The 21,050-nt window shown below is 41.3% G+C and overlaps 1 protein-coding gene across 3 annotated transcripts in view; it reads right to left on the bottom strand.

Annotated features, from left to right (window-relative positions):
- Positions 1-21,050, bottom strand: part of Ctnnd2 (catenin delta 2) — a 770,274-nt gene that overhangs the window by 282,614 nt on the left and 466,610 nt on the right. For all 3 annotated transcript variants that reach the window (XM_090332125.1, XM_090332127.1, XM_090332126.1), the window contains exon 9: positions 16,549-16,804. In XM_090332125.1, coding sequence (XP_090188251.1) covers positions 16,549-16,804 — 256 coding nt within the window. The remainder of the gene's footprint in view (positions 1-16,548; positions 16,805-21,050) is intronic.

Raw genomic sequence — 21,050 nt, 5'->3', positions numbered from 1 at the left:
GAAGCCCTGGGTTCCATTCTTTGGTACCATATACACAGAAAAAGCCAGAAGTGCACCTGTGGCTCAAGTGGTAGAGTGCTAGCCTTGAGCTGAAGAGCTCAGGAACTGGGCCTAGGTCCAGAGTGACAAAAAAACAAACAAAAAAAACAATAAAGCTTGCTATCCATGAGACAGAAGGAAAGTGCTAAGTAAACACCTACGTAAACCAGTGTCTCAAACTTTAATACAAACTGAATCATTACTAGAGACTTTGTTAAAATGCAGAGTCTAATCTACAGGCCTGTAGGGTGGATCTGAGAATCTGTACCGGAGCTGTACAGAGCAGTTGTGAATTGATATCCAGGCTGACAAGGTAAGTGTGTGGCTTAATGTGCTGTGTACTGTCTACAGATGCAAAGGAGCACGAACAATGCTCTCTCCCTATCACAGCGGCAATAGCAAGGTAATATAAAGCACCACATCCACACCGAGCCATGCCAGGCTAGCCAAAGATGCTGGGGGTTTGGGTTAATCCAAGATGATTGAAGGCTGTAAAGACACCAGCTCCAAAGAAGATCAAGGGCAGTCACGTGAGGGTAAAGAGCAAGGAAAGGTATACAGCAAGGGAAAGAAGAAGGCTTTGGGATGGAGATTTCAGATCCCCCTCAGCAAACTGAGAAAAATTTCAACAGGAGAAAAAAAAACATAGGCATCACAGGGATTTGGCTGGAGAGAAGAAATGGAAGGGAATTATTTTAAAACTTTGGAAAGGCAAGCTGAAAATGTTGTTTTTCAAGAAACCATCATGAGAAAATGTAAACATATATTATGTCTTCAAACATCTCTACTACAATTCTCTTCAAAATGAGTCTATATTCCACTGATCATATTATCAACTACAGGAAACACATAGTTTATCCAATTTATACCTTCAGTCAAATAAGAGAAAACTCTAAAACCATAAAAGCCAGATGACCCAAGTGCCCTATTATGAAACTAATAATACAGAATTTCTCACCCCACATCTGACCACCATTGCTTGACTTCCAACTTGAATAAGCTCAGTGTGTGAGCTGAGCATGTCACACAGCCACGGGGATAGACTGTGTCACTGCATCACTTACAATATGGTCAAGGGACAGGTCCTGCAGTTCTGCCTGGGTCCTGCTCTCAGGCCCTAGCTGGGATCAAAAGACTGTGGGAAAGGTGTTAGTTAGCAGACTTACATTTTGGTCCGTTTAGTGTTGATTATTTTTAAGTACAATTACAGATCTATTTAATGCAAAACTCAAACTATGGTGAAGTGTTTTAGTGGTTTTAAAACTGAATGAATAAAATAAGAAAAATGATGTATATTTTACAGAAACAATTTCAGTCTGAGTGGACATGTTAGATCTTTTAATGCACCAAGGGATTTTTAATCAGTGATTTTTTTTTCTGAATATGTGGTACCTAGGAATCAAACCCAGGGCTTTGTGTATGCTAGGCAAGTTCTCTACCACTAGGCTATACTCCTGGTCCCCCAATCAGTGATTTTTTTAATGTGCATATAGTGATAGGATATAATATGTATATATATGCAAATATATGAAACTGACCTTTTCTCAAATCTCATTTTCCTTTTTTAAAATTTTTATTGTAATTAATACAAGGGTTACATTATATTCGCCAGATAGAAGGTGCATTCCTTAACCATTACTGCTACCCCTTCTCACATTTTTGTCCTCATTTCTCTTCCCCAACCCCCATCTTGTTTTTCTCCCTTCCCTATCCTATTTCAAATAAACATATATACAATATATCAGGTAACAAGGTAAGATACTATAACAATATGAGATAAGCAAGGGACAACAAAAGAGATGAGAAATAACATAGTACATTAAGAACAACAATCACACATTATATGGCCCTTGTATCTCTGTCTTGGAGGCCCTTTCACTTAGCCTCATCCCTATATAGCCTTATGTATCCAGGTTTTGCCCTATTGTAAACCTCTGCTAGGAGAGGCCAAGGTTTCTATTGATTATGACAAATGAGGGAAACCATTGAGCCTATGTTCCTCTGAGTCTGGCTTACTTCACTTACTATGTCAAATCTCATTTTCTACAACCTACACAAATCTTTTCAAATTTGGAGCAGAGAAATGGATAAGCATTGGCTCGCATACTGTATTTTAAACACTATCTGAAATCTGTCTTCATTCACCCTAGCACAATGGTGGGTTAGCTAATCCAGCTTTCCCCTGGGCCTTGTCAGAGAAACCATCACAGCCATACTGGCCCCCATTTAAGGAAGCATAAGAGCACCACCCTGCAGAATCCCTAATATTCTTAGGATCTGCCCGTCGGCCGGCACGCGGCAAGCTCTGAGCTCGACAGTCACTCCAAACCCAGCCTCAGAGCAAGCCCGCTAGAACTGCCACCACGAAGCTTTGCCCTGTTCCCAGGTCTGGTCTGCAATATGCATCCATGGTGTCTCCTGCCGCCTGTGCTCTGGCATCCGGGCATCGCCCCAGTGTCTACACTTGACCTTCATCACCTGTGTAAGGCTCTCATCTCCAGATACAGTCACATTTCACCACTGGAGGTTTTTAGTTCAACAAAGGAAACTGGAGGACAGACCTGAACCTATTTTTTTTTTTTAGCAAGCTGGGGTTATGAGTAGAGAATGAGCGAGAAGGGAGGAGGGAGAATGAGCCAGAGCTGGGCCCCAAGCCACAGAAGCCTAGGCAGGCAGAGACCGGAAGATAGGTAAAAATGTCAGAGGGTAAAAGCAACGCGACTCAGGCCCCCCAACACTGCAGGCCGTGCAATAAGGCTGAGCACACAGTCATGCTTCCACATTATGTTCAGTTCCTGCCCAAGACCCCAGAGCCACTTTGGTACCAGGGCTTGTGAACTGGTTTTCAATGAGCCCTGTCTGGCTGAGGCTGCTGAACTGGCTTCCGGTCTCTTTCATGGCCTTCTGGAAACATACAACAAGCTTCTATTGACTGAACCAGCCAGAGTGCATTCTCATTCCTTGCCACTTGTAAGGGCTCCCTGCAGAGAGTGAGCTAATGCAGTATTCTACACATGGCCCCTTCCGTGCAGCTGAGAGCCTCTGGGTCTGAATGACAGATGCACAGAGAAGGTGCTCAGACCTAAGGTCCCCACTGTGTTTTGCCTCTACTTGTTCTTAGAGCAGTAAGTAATCCAACAGAAACTGCTGGCCTTGGAATGAATGAAAACTTCTATTTATTCAGAGTTTAAAGTTATTTGTGCAGAAACAGGTCCAGTCTGTACTTATTTGTATGTATATATATCCACATGTGTTTCTGTGCATGAATGTCTGTATATGTGTGTTTATACATGTGTGTGCATGCATGCATGCAAGCATAATGATCTGCAGACAGTATTTTATGCTCTCTAAGGCCCAATCTACTGTCTTAGCAAGACTGTTACTACCAATCTCATTTCTGATAAATACAAATTTGTTAATGTTTCAGGCATCCTTACATCAAAAGACAGTTAGCACATGGTGAGGCTCCCTGAAGAAACATGTCACTTTATCTAAAATTTTAAAAAGGCCTATTCTTAATATTTCCTTTTATAATGTCACAACACTTTGCTGCTGTTATACATGTTAATTGCCACTTACCCTAATGAGTTCCTTACTAATGTAACCAGGCCTGGCTGGAAAGAGAGCAGAGTTGGTTATAAAGAGGAGATACGAAGGGAGTCCGGAGGCCTCCTGGGAGAAGGAAATACCATTTCTGTCAGCTTTCTTGGTGTTGGTTGAAAGCTCTCTGATTTAGGTCCTGGGCAGTGAGTTACTGCCTTCTATATGGCAGCCATGAAATTGAACTTTCTCTCTAAAGGCAACAGGTCTGGTGGAAATAGAATTATGAGGAGGCTGGCATAAGCAGTTACCATGGGTAATATTACATAAAAATGCTGCTGATAGTTTTCTTTTAAATTCAAGTTTTTTCAAGTTAGCATTTTTAAACATGATTATTTCCTATTTATTTCCAAGTGAATATTTTCACCTCATTTCAGTATCCTAAACTGTGCCTGGCCATTCATCCTCACTCAATATTTGTTGACTGGATGAATAAAAATACCCAAAATGGATCAGCATTTCTAGAGTAAGATGAATATTTTTAGTCTGTTGGATAATATTAAGCCATTTAATTTTTAAAAGCTATTTTACATCCATTCTTTTACCTGAGTCTTAGCTATAATCTAATCAGGCCATATATTACAGCAGTGTGTTCTTATTACTGAACCATGAGAAATTGTGGAGGAGGAGGTTAAGGAACTTACTTATTACATTGCACATTCGGCAAGGAATCAACAACGGGCAGTTCTGTGGTGTTCTGTCTACACGTGAGTTCTGGAACATCCTGCAGCGCCATGGGCAATACAGTTTAAAAGCTCAAGACCTGGGGCCACTTGCTTTTACTTTCCTCCTTGTGGCTTCTTTCCTCCCCTATAGCTCTGGCTTCTGTTCATAACAAGCAGTGCTTCCTGGCATATAGCTTACCGTAACATTTTTTGGCATACAGTCAGGAATATGAAGTTCACTGCAGCACCACCAGCCCTGACCACATCCATCATTCAAAACAGTACATTTGTACACACTGCACACTAACTCCTCATTCTCCCTCCTGCCACTGGTAATGACGCCACTACTCTACTTTCTGTCTGTGAACTTGATACTGTAAGTATCCCAGAAAAATGGACTTACACACTATCTGTCTTCTAGGTCTGGCTTATTTCACTTAGCATGTTGTCTCTGAGATTCACTATGTATTTCACTGTACCAAAGAATCTTAGTATTTCACTTCTTTTTAAAAGATGATAATGTGTGTGTGTGTGCATATGTGTGTATACTATGTTTTATTATTCATTAGTTGGTCAATATTTGGATTTTGTTGGCCTTTTGTCTTTTTACCTTTCCATAAGAAAAAGGTAAAGGAATTCTATAACAAATACTGAAAGGGGAGGTTGACAGTTTGGTGAGATAATCATTCAGATTACGTAAAATGAAGCTGTTAAAAGGACTCAATGCCTAAAGTTTATAATAATAAGCTATGGTTTCTTCATGCAGGAACCTAGGACAGAATAGCAGGGATGACTGGTTCTGCTCCATGCATGCTGAGAATGAACCTGGCGGGCCAAAGGGTGGTACCGTTCAAATTTGACATACTCGGGGCCGGGAGTTTGGCGTAGTGGTAGACTGCTTGCCTAGCATGCATGAAGACCCGGGTTTGATTCCTCGGTACCACATACATAGCAAAAAGCTGGAAGTGGTGGTAAGGCTCAAGTGGTAGAGTGCTAGCCTTGAGAAAGTCCAAGGACAGTATTCAAGCCCTGAGCCTAAACCCAGGACTGGCAAAAAAAAAAAATTGACATACTCATGGGATGGGCAAATTAGTTTCTTACCACAGGGGCTGCTAATGTTTCCTGAGAATGCTGACCTGGACTCTCTACCTTTGGAAGTGACACACTGCCACTTTTATACAGTCACACCAAGCCAGCCCCATAAATTTTGGGAATGGGTGGCCCTGGATGCAACCTCTGGGGCCACCATCTTGGAGGTTTATAAGCCCAAATTTTAGAACTTAATCATGCAGTCTGCTGTTCAATGAGAGATATTTTTTCCTAGAAATAATTAAGATTTTTGAATACTACTATGACTTGGAAGATGTTGAAAATATTCAGAAAAAGTATTATGATTCTAATAATGAATCAATTTCTCAAATATTCAAGATAGTCATCATGATCATATATACACATATGCATAAATACACCTGTATGGATGTACATACTTGTGTATACATATGCACACATATTTTATATATTGACCCATGGCCAGTGTTTATTTTCCATCCTCACTTGGACCAGTATGAGTATTGTAAGCTAATGTTACTTGACTCCCCTGTCCAGTGAAGTGATTGCTTCCTCCCTTGCAGCTTTTAAGCTAGTAGTTTCCCAACATCTGACTTCAAATCAAATTGGACTTTTTTTCATCAAGCCACTTTCATTTAATTGAAAAGTCTGTCCTATATTCAAACCTATTTCAAGTCTGCCTTAACTGTGTCTTAGATGGCTGGAGATGAGCCTTGGCAAAACCAGGATGGTCTTCTGAAATTGTTTGAATTTTTAAATGCTGGGAGCAACTGACTGGTAGAGCATCTTTGTGTACTGAGTGGATGTGCAGGGTAGATTGGGCTTTTACTTTAGAGGTTTCATGAAAACTGTGCAGTCGTCAAACTCAGCCTGAACTTCCTCTCTCCTTCCTTCTCTTTCTTCTCCTCACCCTCTTCCTTATCGTCCCTCTCCTCGACTTCGTTATCTTCTTAATAGAATTTTGTTGCTGGTTCAGCAACCTGGTTAAGAGTAGTGAGACTTGACCTTCAATAGAGGAAAAATTGAGACCTGAGACTCATCAAATTGTAAGTGATCACTCATAATGGAATTTCAGTTCTAAATGTGTTTTTCCTTTTCACACAGAATGCTAATTTTCTTTCTTTCGATGTCAGTACCTCCAAATTAATGAGTGCCATTAGCTGCAAAACTTCTCAAGAAGCAGTGGGAATTAATTTCCATGAGTTAACGTCTGACAGTCAACTACAATCTGCCTTGCAAGACAATAAATGTTTTGAATGCTCCATTTTTGTCCTCAATTAAATGTTCAAAGCCAATGGGGGAGAGAAGCAATTGGTGACATGAAGTCAAGTATCAAAACTGGTTTGTACACGGTGTGGTCAAAGGGGACTTCAGGGTTCCTCTTGTGGTGTGATGAACAAGGAGGATTTTGAGGATGCGTTAATTGGAACATATGGAAAGAGAAATGGTTCTCCATTGTATGGTAGGTAGCGGAATAAAAAAGAGAAAGAGTCTTTTAATTAGGAACAGGCCAAGCTAGAAAAGGGTTTAGCATTTGAACAGCACATGATTTCAAAAGGTGGAACACAGCTGGGAATGCCTTTTACATGTAGAAACCCACAGCAAAATGTGCCTTTCAGAAATCTCCCAGTAACTGTACCCAGCCTTTATTTATTTATTTTATTTATTTATTTTTTTGTCAGTCCTGGGCTTGAGCTCAGGGCCTGAGCACTGTCCTTGGACTTTCTCAAGGCTAGAGCTCTACCACTTGAGCCTCAGCACCACTTCCAGCTTTTTTCTATGCATGTGGTACCGAGGAATCAAACCCGGGTCTTCATGCATGCAAGGCAAGCACTTTAACCACTAGGCCAAACTCCCGGCCCAGCCCAGCCTTTATTTATGTATGGGACAGAACACTTTGTCTGACTGTATGATATTGTTGTTTTAGTTTGGAATGTTCTATCACTATGGATTTAAAAGCTAGACAGTAATACTTAATACTTTGTAAATACTTTGTTATTATTTATACTTTGTAACAATAATGTTTAAACAAACTTTATAGTTCTTTGCTTTATAAATATGTATAGACAGAACAAAAAGATATATACATATATATGTATATATAATTGTATACATATAATTTATTTTCTATATATCACATTATTGTGTGATTAGATGAATATGTGCACTTATATACTTCCATAATATCTGGACGGATATTTATACAATCTCTCTCTATACATACATACTTGCTTGCGTGTGATACATACATGCACAACCTACCATATAAAGAAAGTTGTGAGTGTCTGTGTATTTAAGTCTAGGAGCATTGAGACCATCCACAGATGATGATCTCTGGGGGATGACGGTCTAAGCGCTATCTTTCTGTTGAATCTTCTTTGCTCTTCTTAATGAGGATTTACTCCTGGGAACCGACCCAGGGTAGCAGGGCGCTGTCCTGAAGTTATAGAGTCTCACTGAAGTCAGAACTCACACGACTTCTCTTTGATTCCTTTAGCGGTACAGAACCTTCTTTTGATTCCTTCAGGGCCACATTTCAGACATTTGAAAGGTGTCAAGTGGAAACTGAGTGGGAGCATTTACATTTTTTCCTGTCTATTCTCCACAGGATTCCTGACGAAGAGGTTCTCACGGTTCTGAGCGTCAGAGAAGCATCCTTCATACTATTCATATTCCTCCTGTGTCTTAAACCTTTTGCTCCCTCTTTCAAATGAAGATGGAGATTTATCACCCTCGTCTCCAGAGGGGCTGGCATGCATCACATGTGCACTCTGATACCTGAATGATCACAAAATGGTTCAGGGGAGGGCTTTATTCCTCCTCAGTATTCATGTGCAAAGTCTCTGAGATGGTTAATGTCCACTGTCACCTTGACTGGATGGAGAGATGAGGAGGAATCAGTGAAGCTTGCTCTGATATGTGTGGAAGGCCAATAGAGACAATGGGCACATGAGAACTGCCGGTTCCCAACCCTGAATGTGGGCGGCACTATCCTTAGGCCTGGGGTGGGGACGGAACAGAGACAACAGGAAAGGACGCTAGCCACTGCGTGCAGGCCGGATGTCTCCTGAGCACGTGTCTCTCTACCTGCTTCCAGCAGCTGGAGACTGCACTCCAGCTTCTTCAGGCTTTCAATGCAGACTATTCCAGGGACTCCCGGGCATCAGTCTCAGAATGGGGCGACATGGTCCGCCTGTTCTGAGGTGACTGGTTCCCTGATCAGAGCAACTACAAGATTCTCTGCTCCACAGTGTGTAGATGGCCACATGAGAAAATCCCGCCTCTGAGAAGGCAACCCGGCCCAATGAGTCTCATTTTAATCTATAGGTATGAATGTGTACAACTGTATAACAGACACTGACAGTATATAAAATTAAAAAGGTATTTATATGAATTATAAACTCTACATACATAACATTTGTACACATATGCATATATTGTATTAAATTTGCTCCTACACCTGACTATATTTAGTCAACCTGAACACAGTAACTATGAGGCTGAAAGTAAGATGAACTAATAACTACAGTTAGAGACTTCGGAGAGACTAAATCACCAACTTCTTTTTTTTTTTTTTTTGTGGGTCATGGGGCTTGAACTCGGCCTAGGCACTGTCCCTGAGCTCTTCATCTCAAAGCTACCACCCTACCCCTGGGCTTGGGCATTTTCCCGAGCTCTTTGTCTCAAGGCTACCTCCCTACTCTTGAGCCAAGTCCACTTCCTGTTTTCTAGTGAGGAACTGGAGTCTCTAGTTCTTTAATGCCTGGGCTGGCTTTGAACTGTGATCCTCTGGTCTCAGCCTCCTGAGTAGCTGGGATTACAGGTATGAGTCACCATGCCCAGATCTTACCCACCAACTTTTGTTTTTAGGTGCTGTCTCGGTAGGTGGCAGTACAAGTAATGTGCTTGGCCTTTCAGAGTTCTGACTTCTATTTCTTCAAGATATTTCTGAGAGGGGATGGTATCACAGATTCAGCCTCTTCCATAAACCAATTTGGTGAAGACTGCAGGATAGTTTAATTATGGCAAGGGACTTCTCAGTTGTATTAAGTTAGATGAAAGACCCATCTCTGCTCTTGAACAGAGTGCAGTGGGCCTAAGTTCTAAAGGGTTTTCCCTCATGTGTGGAAGCTAGATTTAGCCTGTGAGTTTATAAATAAATGGGTGATATGCAAATACATACAAATGTATTAACTGAAATATAATAGCTTCCAGGGAAAATTCAAATGGTATAATTCCTTAGAAAGGCAAAGTCAAAGACAATACCAGGAAGCTGGTACCCAGAAGGGTTTGGGTGGGTCAAGGGGAAAGGGTGGATAAATGAAGAGGAGAAGTGGGGGAAGATGAAGACTCCTACAAAATTCAAAACATCCTACAAAACTTCAAAGAGTAAGGGAAGGGGCCAGTAGGAAGGGATGGGTGAGAACATTGAAAGAGGTGATACTGATCAATATATATTATATGCGTAAATTGCTTTGTTAAATGGCAACTCCTTTATACAATTGCTTAAAGATAATTCTAAAAATGGGAAAGAAAAGTGAAAGGAAAATTCTGAAAAGAGTACCAGATGATGAGAGATCCACTTGTAGGTTGTTAAATACAAGTTATGTGGGAAAGGATACCTTAGTGAGAGATGGGGACTGAGCATAAGCTAGTCATCAGGCCCTCAACGGAAGACAGCCAGGGATCAGATGCTTCTGTGCTACTGTGCTGGGGGCTACTCGCTGGATACGACTGTGTTAGGAAAGGAGAATCGTACTGAGAAAAACCTACAAAACAATATTGGTTTCTCTGCTGTTGGCTCTGGATATTCTGGATTTGGGGATTTGCCCCAAATGAGCTTGGGATATCCAGAATGCTTGCTGCTAATTTTTATAAGCAGCAAAATTTTCCCCAGATATCAGCCTCTGACCTTGAGTAGACTCTGTTTTAGTGACACTCCACAAACTGGAGAGAGCCAAGGGATGGCATCCCTGCAAGGGAAGTCTCCACTGGGGAAACTCAAAAGCAAGGAAGCTGCCTCTGCAGCTGGCAGGCTCCCGCTGAGGAGGAACACCTAACCTACCCAATCGTTACTGTGGGCCAAATGTTCATCAGACACCATCGCACGACCACCTACCCTTCATCACCTCTTCCCGCATCAGAGAGGCTCTAATCCAGATTCTTCTGTACCAGGATGGGGCGCTGGGCTCTGGAAGTGAATGTGCATTTTAGAAATGTGAATGTTTACTCCTCCGTGTGGTTTTGAAGACAAGGAGGCAAAATAGCTTTCTAGGTATGGAAACAAAAATCAATATTGGCACAGACAGGGATTTTGCCTGGACATTATTTTCTTTCAAACTGATGAAAGGAATCTTGAAAAGGATTTGCACAACAAACGTAGATCTTTTGGCAGTGAAGTATTTTCTTGCCTCTTGCAATTCTCTTTCTCTTTCTTGGTGGTGGGAGCTGAGCTCTTCTCTCTTCCCTCTGGCTTGAGCCTTCACTATTTCCTGGACCACTCGCTGGCTTCCAGTGGGAGACACCCTGGGCATGGTTCTTCTAGCTCAGAGCCTCTTGGTCTTCTTGCATTTCTCCTGTAACTCTGACTCTCAGGCATCATTCTCAACATGAACCTAGGAGCTCTGTAGGGCAGGGGGTAACAAACTTACCACCAAAAGGGGGGTGACAATGACAATTACAGGTTCCTCCCTGTACAAGGACACACACCGCCCTGGACATTCAGGTCTTCACGTAGTCCATCATCATACTTTTATTATCTCGTACCTCCCCTCACACACCATAAGGTCAATGAAGAAAAGACCATGTCCCAAAATATACTTTGGCAATAATTCTTCACCTTTGTGCTTATTCCCAAGACAGTTCCCAGCCACTACTCACTCATATAGGGGACAGAATGTTACCCTGTGGCTGGGCAGAGAGGGGAGTGGAGAAAACGTTAGAATGTAGACTCCTCTATTTAAGTAAACAAAGTTAGGAAATGGAAGCCCTTAAGAGGCCCCCTTTGGGTTGGCTTGGACCCTGTCACTGGTCCATATTTGGTCAGTGGTAGCCTTAGTAAAAGCCACAATATGGAGGATGTGCCAGAACACTCTCGACTATTCCCCAGTCTAGCACAGGGAACCTAACTACGGATGTGTGTTGGTCCATGTGAGTTTTGAATTATTTATCTGCTTTAAACTCACGTTCAACAATGAGAAAGGCATCAGAAACAATGCAAGCCTGTTCAGGAGCCAATGCAATGGCCTGCCTCACCATCAATATAAATAAGCCTGCAGCCAGAGGCCAGCTTTGGTACCAGTAAAAGAGATGCCAATCACTCAACACTCCTTTGTGCTTTCTCATCAGACCACATTGCTCTTTACAAAGGTTATTATGATTCAAATGTACCATGAAATAGGACATCTAAGCATGTTTTATCTTTAACACATCTGCTTTGAGTTCTATTTCCAGTGTATGTCTATTTTACAGTGTCCATAGGATCTTAGTGTTATGGTAAGCCTGAATAAGTCAGCTGAATGATATCCCCTGAAATGAATAACTCAGGAGCTCATAATACGATTTTAGAAATAAGGACTTTACAGATACAATTAAATGAAGCCACAGTGGGCTAGGGGAGATCTTGAGCCCAGTGCCTTGTGTTTTCAGAAGAGAAAAGGAAAAGGAGAGAGAGAGAAAGATGAGAAGGCATAGTAAGATTAGACTAATGCAGCCAGAAGCCAAAGCATATCAGAGGCACTAGGAAGTAGAATACGCAAAGAAGGCTGTGCTTCAAAATTTTGGAAGGAAAACAGGCTGTAGAACTGTGAGAATAAATGTCTCTTGCTTTAAGGCTAGTCAGTGTGGGTACTGTGCTATCATGGCAGTTGTGATTTGAGGGTATACCCTCAACTAATTCTTATGCTGAAATATAATCATCAGAGCCATAGTACTCATTAAGGAGCATCTCTGGGGAAGTGATTCAGGCTTAAGGGTGGAGTCCTGATTTAGTTCCCTTCTAGAGAGAGTCCCAGGAATGGCTTTTCCCCCGCCACATGGAGGGATAGAGTAAGAAGATGCCATCTATGAACAAAGGACCCTAAAAGGCACGCAACATTCTGCTATCTGTGCCCTGCACTTCTTAGATTCAAACAATTAGTAGTCATTTTTTTCTTATACATAAGCTGTTTAGCCTGTAGTATTTTTGTTATGGTAGCAAACAGACTAAGACAATAGCCTCAGAAAATTATGTCCACTGGGATCATAATTTATTACAAAGCACACTCATGTACGAAGGTGCAGAGTGATGGGCATTCAGAGGTGTCTCCCTCTGCCAACTCTGAGTCCTTGCAGAACCAAAATTCAGTAGCGTAAGTGGGTCTCCACACACCAATTCCAGCCATGTCCTTTCTACCTGTTATCTTTATCTGGAAAGCTCTCTCTGTCTCTGTCTCTGTCTCTGTCTCTGTCTCTCTCTCTCTCTCTCTGTCTCTCTCTGTCTCTCTCTGTCCCTCTCTCTCTCTCTCCCCCTCCCTCCCTCCCTCCTTCCCTCCCTCTCCCTCTCCCTCTCCCTCTCCCTCTCCCTCTCCCTCTCCCTCTCCCTCTCCCTCTCTCTCTCTCTCTCTTCATCTTGCGTATATACTTTCTACCGCTCCAGCTCTTCCATACTTTCTCATCACACTTGTGTGCACAAACTCTGCTGTACAGTCATGTATAGGTGTAGCTTTCTCACACAGACTTGTGTCACACTTGCAGGGTCACCTACAACTTTTCACATTAAAGGTAAGCACAGCATATTTAGTGTCTTCAGATGATCTGGAGGGGAAGGATCCAGAAAAATGAGGGCCCTACCCTGAGACAACTCTGGCCATGCCTCTAGGAAGCTCTGGGAAACATACAATGTGACTCTCAAATTTCAACGGGCAATGAAATAAGGCTTAGAATAATTGCACTGGAAAAAAAAACTGGGACCCTGATAAGACTTCAGTAGTGCCAAATAATGGAAATAATCTCTCATAAGAAGAACATATGAAGTCCCTCATCTAATTTGAAAATAAAACTTAAAAACTGCGGTTAAGTATAATTCGTCCATAGCTTTGTAGTCTTCTCATGAGAAAAGATTTGAGATTGTATGTGATTGTACAGTTAATATTGTTTCCATGGTCACAGTAGTCAGAAATACAAAATTAGAAGTTAGTCAGCTGGCCACAGCATCTCCCATCTATAATCCCAGTTAATTACAAGGTAGAGATGAAAGAATGGAAGTTCACAGCCAGTCCAAGCCAAATGTCAGCACGATTCTATAGTGGAAATAGGCTATGCTTGGTGGTTTATGCCTGTAATCACAGCTTGTTGGGGAGTCAAGGCTGGGAGGATTGCTGTATAAGGATCATTCAGGAAAAGGCTTAAGACCCTAGCTTATTTTGATTTTATTTTGGCCAGTCCTTGAACTCAGGGCCTGAGCACTGTCCTTGGGCTTCCTGGAGGATAGAGCTCTACAAAATGAGCCACAGTGCCACTTCTGGCTTCTTCTATGTATGTTGTACGGAGGGATTGAACCCAACTCTTCATGCATGCTAGGCAAGCACTCTACCACTAGGCCAAAGTCCAGACCCTAAGATCCTAGTTTTAAAAACAAACTAAAAAAAAAATCAGAAGGCAAGGAAATTGTGCATAATTTACAAGTATGAGGCCCCACATTCTGTCCTCAATACCTCACAAAAAGCCAGATCTGGGATACATTTTTAGCTCTCCAAGATTCAGCTGGCCTTTATATAAAACAGGTATCACAAAAAGTTGTGTTCCTTGTTAATTTTTTAAAGCAATCTTGAAAGATTTAAGTTAAATAATAAATATAAAATGCTGAACATGAGTCATACTAACTAATTGGTTTTAACTACCATCATTATTAAGACAGTAATGACTGTTATAAATGTAACCATCAATCTTATCGTTAGGAAAACGCATAATAAATCCAGGCTGGACTACATCACACTTGCTTTCTTTCTCAATTGAAGATTGAGACATAGGAGAGCAGCTGTCTACTGGGGACTACCCAGAGGCTGATGTCAGCGAGCTTGGGGACAGGAGTACTGAACCCTGAGGGTAGGGTCTGCAATCACTGCCTTCCAAGCCCATTCTTGGTGGAGGGAACTAGTGTGTCCTTACTACAAGCGCAGGGAATAAATAAATAAGAACAGAGATTTTGTATCAAAATAAACGAGTGTGGGGCCAGGAGCCTGGCCTAGTGATAAGAGTGTGTGCCTAGCACGCACTAAGACCTGGGTTGAATTCTTCGGTACCACATACATAGAAAAGTAGTACTGTGGCTCAAAGGGTAGAGCTCTAGCCTTGAGAAAGCCCAAAGACAGTGCTCAGGCACTGAGGTCAAGCCCCAGAACTGGCAAAAAAAAAAACAAAGAAAGAAAGAAAGAAAAGAAGGAAGGAAGGAAGGAGGAAAGGAGTGTGGATGGCTTGGGCTATTTAGAAAAACAAGAGAAAGCAGAATGGGTGAGGCAATGAAGAGGAGATGAAGCTACAGTTACTAAAGCAGAAGTGCAATGGGCTGTGGCTGACATAAATAAATACATTTAAAACTTTCAGGAGCTCTTCCAACTCCAAGAGTCTTACACTGTGAATGCCGGATAGCATTCCAGTCCTCTGACATTTCGAGCTAACTAAATGATTAATACACATTTGAAAACTTTCTATTGGAGACAAACATTTATGTTCATGAGGGGTACATGCCTCTAATTCTATCCCTAAGGAGGCTACGATAGGAATCTCATGAATTTTGCAGCCAGAATCAGCTACACAGCAAGACCCTGCCTCAATCAAAACATATTCTCAACTTCAATACACAGTGTTAAATACAAATAATGCTAATCCAATGATACATTTTTCTAGTTTGGCATTGCTTCAGAGCTTATGATTATTCTATTTCTATACACACTCAATTGGGCATTAGGAATAAAAATACTTAAAATAATGGTGAGTTATATTCTGAAGAATATTCTAAACAAGAATACTTAAAATTTAAGGCCAGACTTCACTATCAAGACTTCAGAACAAAGTTCTATTAGCACTGAAATCTAGAAAGCCAGCACCCTGCGCATGCTTCTCATTTCTCAGAGGTAGCAGTAAGCATTTATTAAAATCCAATTTTATAATGGAGGTTGTACCCAATACAGTATTTAGCAAAGACCTTCCAAGTGATTTAGATTTGTTCTACATTGGCTTTCTAAAAGAACACCATACGATCATTTGGTCCTTTACATTTGTAGAAGTGATTTCTTTTGGTAAAGGAGCCTACGGATCCCTCACAATGCAACACACAGGAATCTATAAACTCAGCCAGTGAAAATTGCTCGATAAATTTTAAATGTATCACCAGTCAGACCACATGCCCTACCATAAAGAAACACCAGAAATCTGACACATGTATAGCATTCAGAGATAAAGAATATATATAAATATATAATATTTATGGGGCTCTATCTGCCAGTGGCTATGAATAAAATATTATTTAACTCTACAGGGAATCAATTCCAACTTGAGAAATAGAGCATTGCTAAATCCTCTTTATTGTTAGAGAAAAGAAAAAGAGAAATAATACCCAAAGGGAAGTTTCTTTAATCAACTATTGCAAGTATTTTTTTGTTAGCAATTCCCAATCAACTTCATTCTAATGTTTATTTGGAGACAGAGAGAAATGTAGGTAACATGAAACTTCTAAAGATTTTAGAATTCTTGGGAAGAACACCTTTGCATTCTGATAAAGAGAAAAACATGCCATGATAGAGAATGCTCCCTCAGTAAGGCCTCTGGACGCAGATTCTCAGGGTGGAATGATATAATCACCCATCTCCCGCCTCTGTTTGTTTCCACTGCACAAACAACAAGGACAACGCCGCCAGATCTCATGAAATGGCCTACAGACTTCGCACCTAAAGCAATTCTCATCTCTTTTTCTTAACCTATCTTGGTACTGAACCACAGATGATAACAGCAATTCCCTTTCAATATCCACATTACAGGCTCAGCCCTGAAGTATAGACTCTAGAAAAGGCAATCCTTTCACACGTAGCCAGTGTCACAAATGCAACTGTGATTTTTTTTTAAAAAGATAACAGCATCAAAACACTTTAATATAAAACACCTTTAGACATCTCAGGGTAAAGACAGAGAGTTCACCCACCTGGGGTCTTTCTGGATACTGTCAATGGAGGGGGACCGGGCCAAGGTGCCTTCAGGCGGGAGAGCAGGGCCGGATTTGCTGTATGGAGATTCCACGGAGGGACAATACTGCAGCTGTCGGTAGGGGTCAGCGTAGTTGGAGGCCGGGCCGGCAGCGTAGCTGGCACGCTGGAAGGTGGCCGTGGCCGCGCTCTGTGGCCCATGCTGGCTTCCTGTGCGCTGCAAGGGGACGGAGTCGACACCAGGAGAAGAAGGGGCTAGGACAGGAAAGTAGGGACAAAGTAAAACACTGAGGACCTGCTCACAGAAACGGTTAACCAGGTCTAGGCAGGGGGGAAATTACACACACGTAAAAAAAAATGGGGGTTTGAAAGAATAAAAATAAATTAATCTGTCACAGAACCCCATATATTCAATGTTATCCCATCAAATGCCAATCAATATACTACTTCAAAATCTTATACTTGTTTTGATCATGGACACAACACACCTTCATATGCCAACTATCAACCAAGGAGAGGTGGCTTTACCTGAAATGTGAACTCTGGATAAAACTGAACCCAGGCCCAGTGCTGGGGGCTGCCACCTGTAAGCTAACCACTCAGGGGGCTGAGATCTGAGGATCATGGCTCCAAGCCAGCCCAGGAAGGAAAGTGGGTGATTAACCACTAAAAAGCCAGAAGTAGAGCTGTGGCTCAAATGGTAGAGTATTAGCCTTGAGCAGAAAGGCTTAGCAACAGAGTCCAGGTCTTGAGTTCAAGCTCCATGACAACAAAATAACAGCAACAAAGCGAACCCCCCAAACCAAAGCCAAAACCCAATACGAAAACCCAGGTTGCCAGTGAGCTCAGCGGTAACACGCTTGCTTATCACGTGCAAGGAATTAGCTTTCATTTCCCCCTCATCATTGAAAAGTAAAACCCAGAAGCAGCACAGAATATTTTATAAGGAAGCATGGACAATCTTCCATTGTTCAAGTTTAGAAATTTCTGGATGTGTTTCATGAGCTTTACCAGTGTATAAAACATATTTAGGAAAGAAGTAACTTCCCTGACTAGAAGAGTACGAGGGAAAGGAGAGGGCGTGTGTGTCCGCCTGCGTGGGGGTGAGGTAGAGATGCGTGGGCATGGACTTTCATAATGACTCCATGCAGGGCTGCTCTCCTTTCTGTAAAGAAACTTCCCAAAGACTGTGACATGACTGTGTTTCAAGTAAAGCTGTCATAAAAACAAATGCATCCGCCGGGCACAGTGGCTCACGCCTGTAATCCTAGCTACTCAGGAGGCTGAGATCTGAGGATCAAGGTTCAAAGCCAGCCAGGACACAAAAGGATCTGAGACTCTTATCCCAAATTAACCTCTAGAAAATGGGAAATGTGGCTTGGCTCAAGGGTAGGGAAGTAACCTTGAGCTGAAGAGCTCAGGGACAGCGCCCAGGCCGAGTTCGAGCCCCATGACCCACCAAAAAACAAACAAACAAACAACAAAAAACCCAAATCCAAAAAACAAATGTATCCAGTGGAAGCATTCTGTGGGAGAACAAATTGAAAACCAACCCAACTGCAAGGCAGACACAAGGAGGAGCTGACCTAGCTTGTCCCAAAGCGTGTGCCTTTCTTCTATATGTCGAAGTTGTTCTGAGGACGTGCTCGCACAAGTTATTAGAATCAAGTTGACAATTTCCTAACTGACTTTCTACCTTTGTTTCCTTCTTTGACTCTTTTTGGATTATTTCATGTCATTGTTTTGCTCTGGTTCTCAAAAATCTTTATCATCTATGCTTTGTCATGGATAATACGGTCTCAATTTTTTCATATACGTAGTCTGTAACTAGTTGTTTGATGCTCTGATAACTGCAAACCATGACTAGTATTGGACAATATAGTTATCACTATCGGTCAGTATAGACCAAAACTATAGCCATTGAGTAGATTTAATGCTTAGACCATCAGTGCTTCCCTAGAATTAGATTCCAAGTATAAATCACACATCACAATTCTCGACTTCTGAGCATTGTTTAAAGCTTATTTTATCTTCCCTTACATCAGAGGCCTTGAGGTTTATGTGAAATCACACACACACACACACACACACACACACACACACACACACAAACACTACATTGAGAAAAATTATTAAGAATTAAGTTGTGTTGTAGTCTTATGAAGAAAATGACTTTTAATAAGGATTTCAGGGCTTCTCTTTTCCAATAAACTTCATGTATCATGTTAAAATAAAACTCTGGAGAGTTCTCATCATGATATAATAAAAATGCAAAATAATTAAGATAAATTTTCTAAACAAATATGCACACATTCCCATACAAGAGGTATTTTGAAATGGTGAGGATCGCCCTGATCTGTATGTTTCGGGAACAATCAGATTAGAATAATAAACACAAACTGCACAAGCAGCAAATCCGCTTAGGCATACAATGGTTGAGGATTTATGTTTCCTCCATAACATTGTTAGGATGCCTAAGTGAAACTTAGACTTTAAAAATGTGTAAACAATGTACTTTATATTATGCTTACAGGAGTTTAAAATCTAGGCAGGTCCACAGAGGTAAACAAAATTTCATTTTCTGCAAGAGTTGTGATAAGCTAACCAGAAAACCAAAAGCAGAAAAAGAAAGAAAAGAAAACTAAGCACACCTGACATTTTTTCATAGAAGTCCTTTTTTTTTAAAATTCAGGAAGCTCAATATCAAAAGTTTAATCTTGCTAAAAATAGATTGTAGAAATGTTCTTTTTTTTAAAAAAAAGAATATGTGCCCTTGCTATACTTACAGAGAGTGATTCCCTGGAATGGAACCCAAGTGGGGGTTGGTAACCATCCTGAAATCCAGCTAAGCTTGTTTTATCACATACCCAAAGTGTGGTGCAGAGGAACAAACTGATCTCAGCTAGCAGAATGGCTTGAAGTCACAGGCAATTAAAACAAGAGGGGAGGGGTTTAGGGAAAAAACTGCCAAGGAGGAGACCACAGTTTGTGAAGAATACAAGGGAACTGGGTGAACTATGTGGAGACAGGAAGGAACCCTCTGGATGTAAGGAGGAGAGTGAAGGAATGCTTTTAGGCTCCAAGTCTGTCTTTGACTTGGGCCCTTTTCTGAGAAGTATGGGGCGAGTTCATTCAGAGCTGGGTTTATGAAGTCGGACAAGGGAGTTCCTGCCTTTGGCATGGGAACTGCACTTCTGAGCTAGAGTTTCAAAGTTGGTGAAGGGAACACTGCTTTTTTGAGTTTAATGGGGGAAAGCCTTAAAGGCCTTATGTGGAGAAAGTGTCCAATAAATGACTCATTCTTGCTAGCGGCTGTTGTTAATGCTCACTGGATGCATGTGTACATATGACCTGGGGCCCAGCTCCTAACCCTGAGTGGGAGACAGGTGACTCCTGCTCAACCCTGGTGCTGCTGATCTAAGCGTTTTCCTCACTGGGACTCATAGCTCATGCACTAGTCCTGCAGCAGGGCTGGCTTCATATTTTCAACCTACACCTGAGAATCTGAGCCCAGAGCACTGAAACCACTGGACAGGCTGATATCTACAGAAAAAGAACTCAAGTTATTTCAGTGTCCAGACAGTGAACTTCATCATGGTAACAGTCCTTTAGTCTTTTGTATGTATGTGCTGGTCCTTGGGCTTGAACTCACGGCCATGATCCTCAGATCCCAGCCAAAAGGTACAGCTAGGATTACAGATGTGAGCCATCGATGTTCTGCTGATAATCATCCATTTAAAAAAAAGCATAAATGACTATGATTGAATTATATAATATGACAAGGAAAGTTGGAAAAAAATAGAAGAAAAGAAATACCTACTGAAGGGGGAGAGAGAAGTCAGAGAGAATTAACTCTATATCATATTGTAACAAAACCAATGCAGAATGGTGTATAAATTAATTTAAACTACTTCCAATGAAATTGACTACACTGAAATATATCTATAATTATATAATGAATATGAGATATGTAAGAACGTTAAAATCTAGTTTTGTTCCTTTTTAGAAAAGAGCAAAGAATAGTATTACATATGTTGGTCTTAATTTTTCTTTAACGTATTTAGAGACTGAGGGATATCACTATGTGAGAAAAGGGGGGTCTTGGATATAGGAAAGTTTTCAGACAGATCGTAAAGAAATCAAAATCGTGTCTGTAGTTTTGGCTGTGAAAACTGTCACCACTGCAGGAGTATTCTTGATGTGCGGGTTCAGAGAGTTTTTCAGAATTGCAAAATTGAAAATCAGAACACAAATCGGAACTGCTAAATTAAAATACACTTATGACTCTAATGAGAAAAAAATGTAAAATACCGGTGCAAACAGGGAGAAAAAGAAATACATCAAAACCAGGTTCTATAATAATGAAGAACCAAGTGTGTGAAAACCTGATATTAATATTCATTAAAAAGCTATCCGATGGCTTTGGGGGATTGTTCTTTAAGGGAATGAAAGATGTGAAATGTCTAATATGCTGAAAACACTGAATGAGTTACAATTGTGG

The sequence above is a fragment of the Megascapheus bottae genome, chromosome 4 (genome assembly GCF_031878675.1).
Source record: "Megascapheus bottae isolate mThoBot1 chromosome 4, mThoBot2.hap1, whole genome shotgun sequence".
Taxonomy (NCBI): Eukaryota; Metazoa; Chordata; class Mammalia; order Rodentia; family Geomyidae; genus Megascapheus; species Megascapheus bottae.
The sequence above is the reverse complement of the archived record's forward strand: the minus strand, read 5'-3'. Positions and strand labels throughout refer to the sequence as shown.